We start from the raw sequence: 5,529 nt of genomic DNA, 5'->3' as shown, positions 1-5,529 counted from the left end.
GTTTAACTGTTTTTCTCCAACGGGCCTCCCAGAAAAAGAAAAGCCCCCACAATCCCATTCAGCGGCCCTAAGCTGATAGCTGACAAAAACAAGCAAGTATTCACCTCTCGCAGCAACTTTTACACACTGCCAGGAATTCCGAACCCGGACGCCTCATCATTACCTGATCTCTCACTCGCTCTCTTTTTTTTCCAAAGAGTTCAACAGGGACATGAAAACTCGCTGCCTGCAAGCACAAACACATGTGCGGGGCCTCACATGTCCACATTGCACACATACATGCACCCACGCAGACATACTGGGCCGATAACAACGCAGGGATAGGGTGAAACCTCACCTTACTGTCAACATGCCTGCCCAAGCTTAATATTTGCATGGTTCAATGAGTCAATGTCCAACCCCATGAACACGACACTTTGTTTTTTTGGCAACCACAGAGGCTATTCTGGGATAAAATATTGACCCCGGGACAGTGAGATGGACCAGAGGCTAGAGTCGGGGCCACAATGATTTGTGATATGTGCTTAGGGCCATTGCACTTTTCTTTCTTTTTTGCCTAGCCTACTTGCTTTCAAAGTTTGGAAAACAAGTCATTGATGGGAACTGCCAGGGGATATGAGTCATTGTAAAACTAACAAGATGTTCCAGCTCTGGTAAACTTGAAGCTCATTTAAATTCCAGGCAAAATGAGCTTTATCCTTTATCATCAATAGATTTGGAAAGATTTACATGTAGCGTTTCTGGATACATGCAACATGACACACAGTCAACTTAATTTTTTTTTTTTAAGTGTTGTTTCAAACAAAGCTGTTTACGTTGGAATGCAAATCTGGATTTGCAAATCTTGGAAAAAAATCCGTGCTGACTACTAGGCCTATAATTAATGTAATGTAATTCAAAGTAAATAGCCTACATGTGAGGTAGGCTATATCGTGTTTTTGTTTAGTTTTTTAGTTCAACTACAAAGCATGTATTCATGTCATAATATGCCCTTTTATCTAAATATGCACTGTTCAAACTAAACGTCTCACGTTATTACATTTCCCTAAAGGTTGTTTTGTTTCAAAAACGTTCTAAACGTGTTATTGAATGGAAACTGCGCTCGCTTGGCTCAAACCCAACGACGCTGCCTATCCTGCGGTGTCATGGTGCCTACGCAGTAGCTTGTTTACCTCGCTGCTTGCAAAGTATAACGTTCGTCACGCTGGTCACGTTTCAAATTCCCTGCAATTGGGAACCACGTACTGTACTGTACGCAACTTGGAAGTAAACAAAACAATGGGCTATATATTTCCGCACGGTACAAACGGTGCAAAACCACTTCAGCTAATTACATCAACATGCCCGTGCACCTTCATATTACGAAAGATGTTTTTCTCCTTTTTTTTCGTGCGAGGAATCAGCTTTCTATCTGCACGATAGGAATCCAGCTCTGAACTGCAGCACTGTCATTCATGTTTCAAATCTAGCTCCCCTAACCAAGTTCGCAGTAGCTTATCCTACTGCAGTATGTTATTTAAACCATATATGCATAGTCTACCATCATCATCATTACGCACAGCACATAGCTTTGTACACGATCAATCTACATACAAAATAAATGTATATCCTACAATTTCGCTGACCTTGATAATAATATGCACATTTTCAACCACATTTAATAAATGATGGCTTATTTATAACCATTTGTGTATTCTACCTCAGCCATGTTATGGTTTGGTAGCTCAAGCCACTATCACAAACACAGGCCACACTCACCTTTGGCAGTGGTTGCCGCCTCCTTGAATCCCAAGCAGACATATGGTGTGGCATGTAATCCATGGATGCCTCCCTTGCAGCTGCTGGTGGGTTTGAAGCCGACCAGGTCCTCGCACGGCTCCATGTCCCTGTTCTCCAGTAGGTTCAAGGCGATGTAGTTGAGTCCGGTCTGGTAGCCCGCCGAGGTCTTCCTGCTCATGGGGCTGCCAGAGCACTCCTCGTCTGAGCCGTCGCTGCTCCGGGAGGAGATGTTCTCCACCGAGCTGTGGCGCTTGACCTCATGGGCGAAGGAGGGAAACACGGGCGTGACGGTGGCGGTGGAGGAGAACGTTTCGGAGCTGTGCCTTCTGCGACCCTGGGGGTCGGCCCGGATCACCTTGGCAGATCGGTCTGGGTCCATTGTGGGGCCAGCCTCCAGCAGGAACACCCCCATACCTGGGACATCCTGCTCTTCCAGGGATGGTCTCTTTTCTCGGACGCTGGGGCTGAGAGATGGAGCAAATGTCAGACGATACATCAGTCAATCACTAATATGCACAGTCTATATCCAGCCTATATGTGTGTGTGTGGCTGCTATATAGATAATTGCAACGCTATGATTACTACGTCACAAAGACATGAGGGATATCTCCATACCTTGCTGGCGTCTGAGGGAGGAGCTGTGGAGGTGTGTTGGCCATGCCAAACGTCATCTCTGTGTAGTCATCTTTGACTTTGTCAGTGGGGCACTCTGGACCTCTCTTCCCGCTGACACGGTACTCTGCGGTCTCCTCTGGGTGGGGGCACACGGAGGGCTCTGGCTGTGTGTCCAACCGTCCAACAGGGGTGTGCTCAGACTTGGCTGAGTGGGAGCCAAGCTCCACATTCATGTAATCCGAGAGAGGAGACCTTCTCCTACTGCCACTGGACCCCAGGGATGAAGACTGGCTCTCCGTGGTGGCTGAGGGTGGGGAGTACTTGCTCCCACTGAAGTCGATGTTGATGTATTCTCCTGGGCTCCTGGGTTCCCCGGGCAGTGGGTGCTCGTTCATGCTGGGCAGGGTCCGGAAAGTGTCCAGAGACAGCCTGTTGGGTCTTCCGATCCTCCCCCGATGTGGCAGGTTCTCCACTCTGATCTGCCTGATGGGGGAAGGAACTGAAGGGTTGTTAGCTGCCACCTGAGCTGCACTGCCCATCACAGAGTAGTAGTCAGACTCGCCCACCACCGGTCTCTGGCTCTGGGGACTCATCAGAACATACTGGTCACTCTCCTCAGTCTTGGAGGCCTGCGCTTTTGAAGACCGGGGCAGCGAGCTGGCGGAGTAAGTGGGCTTTGCGGCTGGCTCTCCGGGAAGCGGGCCCAGGAAGTAGTCAGGGGGGGTCTGAAGAGGGTGCGGGTTGCCAGGTGACATGTTCATGTATTCGCCATTTGGCAAGCGGCTATCCAGGCTCTCGGTGGAAGACTTGGAGCCGCACCACATCCTCATGTAGCCACTGTCTTCCAGAGAGCTTCCGCTGGGAGAGTTGGTCCTGTAGCCTCCTCCGGACGACTGCGAGTGCACCCTGGGGTTGATGATCTGCTTGGGAGCCGAAACACACATTGGGCTCATGGGCATGTAGTTGTCGGCCTTGCCGCCTTGCGGCGCCACACCCGGCGTCATGGGCATGTAGCCGTCATCTCCCAGGTTGCTACTGGAGCTCCTCGACGACGAGCCGATCTCGATGTCGCCGTAGTCCTCGGGGTAAGACACTTTCGGGGAGGCGGACTGGGAATTGTGGTCGGCGTGAGCGGCCCTCATCAGCGTGTATTCATCCAGCGAGGCAGAGGACAGCTGTGCCGGGACCCTCTGCTGACGCGGCGTGGTCAGCGAGTACGTCCTCTTCCTGTAGGCTTTGTCGGACGCCAGGAAGTCCCCACCGGCTACGCGCCTGCTGCCATTTGGCCTGTCCATCATCATGTAGCCACACGGGTCATTGGCCTCCCGAGAAGGGGGGGTGCTGGAGAGAGAGTCCGGGGTGTCGCTCCGCATGATGGGAAGGTACTTGGTATCGCATGGGCTGGACCCGTACTCTTCACAAAGCATGAAGCCTGCATCGCTGAGGGAGCCCGACATGGAAGCGCTGCAGCTGAATGGCCGCTGGACCGTGTCTGGGGTGGAGATGTTTCCGGCTCTGGGAGAGAGGCTGATGGGGCTGCAGACCGATGGTGGAGAATTGGACACGGGCATGGACCTGCTGTGTTGGAGGTTGGAGGCCGACTCCAACATTCTGCATGTCCGGCCACTGCTGAGGGTGTGAGATCGACTCAGATGGTTCTGGCCAGAACTGGTACTAGTGGGGCTTCCACTCATGGATATGGACATGGAGACTGGTCTGGGCATGCTGCCGTCTCCCTCACTGGCCGTTCTTATCCGACAGGAGGTGAACTTTCTGACAGGAGAGGTGGCTGCAATGCTATCCGTTCTTGACCTCCTCACCAGCCCTGTCTGACTAGGGGGCAAGTTGTTTAAGTTGCGTCGTGTGGGCACTGATATCGGGTTGGTGCTGGCAGATTGACTTTTACTCCGTGGTCTGAATTCCGAGAGCTCTTTCATGGCTTTCATTGCCTCCAAAATGGTCTCGTGGATGTTTTGCGCAACCACGGAATCATCCGCTTGCATCCAAAGCTCGCCTGGGCCAGTGACCGCCGACCTACCCACTTCGATGAAGAAGAAGCTATCTGAGTGGCCGCATCTACGAATATTCATGAGCTGCAAACTGACAGCCGCAGTCTCCGAGTTCAGTTTCACGAAGCTGATTGTTCGACTGGATAAACATAGCCTGTAGACACCTGTCAAATTTTTGCTTTGACCCAGCCCTTTAGATTTCAAATTGACTTGCCATACCTCCTTGTAAGTGGCGGTTGCGGGCGTAATCATACCGTAGTTGGCCTCCTCGAATCCCACTAGAGAGGACGTGGACGCAGGGCTGTCATACACTTTCCCCTCTGTGATTAAATCTGTTAAAACTGTATACCAGTCCTCTTGCTCCTGTTCGTTTTCAGCCGCCACGGCAAAGTATTCGTCCTTGGTGTAAAGGGCGATTAGGTGTTTGTGCTTTGAGTCCGCGCGCTTGTTTACGCACAGACAAGAATCCAGAGTTATCAGTCGTTTAGGAGCAGACTTGTTTCTCCATTTCTTCTCACTCTCATAATATTCCAGCCGGGCAGAAAACCCCTCGCTTGGCTCTCTTAACACGAAGAAACGCCTGTGTCCATGTTTCTGTTTCTTTAGGTATCCATATTTCTTGATATTATTACTGCTATTAGTTATATTCGATAACAGGTGTCCTCCCGTTGTTTGTGGACTTGCCATTCTGTAGCTTTTTATGTACTTCTATAGAAGTTCTTGTACGATATTTCCAAAGCAAGGAACTACGAAGCAGCAGCCTAAATCCGTTTTCTAATCCATTCCCGACACCAGTATTTCGGTCCGCTGTCTGCAATCGTAAAGCAGCGAGTAACAGCACTCTGTACAGTTACTGCACTGGAGAGAAAAACAACATGTGACGTTATTACACCCAGCTCGGCTCAAAAAAAAATAGAAGGAAAATACACAGTCATAAAAGACGGCGCAAGCTTGAAGGGGCGTGCCTGTCAATCCTGTTGAATTCGCTCAGCTCATTGGACTCATTGGTGGAATCAACTGACAAATAGTAGAATATAATCTGTTCCGTCACACAGAAAGTAAATCCCTCCCCGTTGATCCCGCCCCCTACTAGGAGCCATCCCCGTCTCACAAATTATTAATCTAC

At 50.4% G+C, this 5,529-nt stretch overlaps 1 protein-coding gene across 1 annotated transcript in view; it reads right to left on the bottom strand.

Annotated features, from left to right (window-relative positions):
* Nucleotides 1-5,300, bottom strand: part of irs2a (insulin receptor substrate 2a) — a 12,274-nt gene extending 6,974 nt beyond the window's left edge. Inside the window, exons 1-2 of the mRNA XM_084667837.1 lie at nucleotides 2,395-5,300; nucleotides 1,759-2,243 (exon numbers count right to left, since the gene is read on the bottom strand). Of these exons, the coding sequence (XP_084523963.1) occupies nucleotides 1,759-2,243; nucleotides 2,395-5,090 (3,181 nt within the window). The 5' untranslated portion in view covers nucleotides 5,091-5,300. The remainder of the gene's footprint in view (nucleotides 1-1,758; nucleotides 2,244-2,394) is intronic.
* Nucleotides 5,301-5,529: the final 229 nt, after the last annotated feature.

The sequence above is a fragment of the Hypomesus nipponensis genome, chromosome 12 (assembly GCF_054491055.1).
Source record: "Hypomesus nipponensis isolate SF chromosome 12, ASM5449105v1, whole genome shotgun sequence".
NCBI classification, from domain to species: domain Eukaryota; kingdom Metazoa; phylum Chordata; class Actinopteri; order Osmeriformes; family Osmeridae; genus Hypomesus; species Hypomesus nipponensis.
Note: the sequence above shows the minus strand (reverse complement) of the source record. Positions and strands in the feature narration are given on the sequence as shown.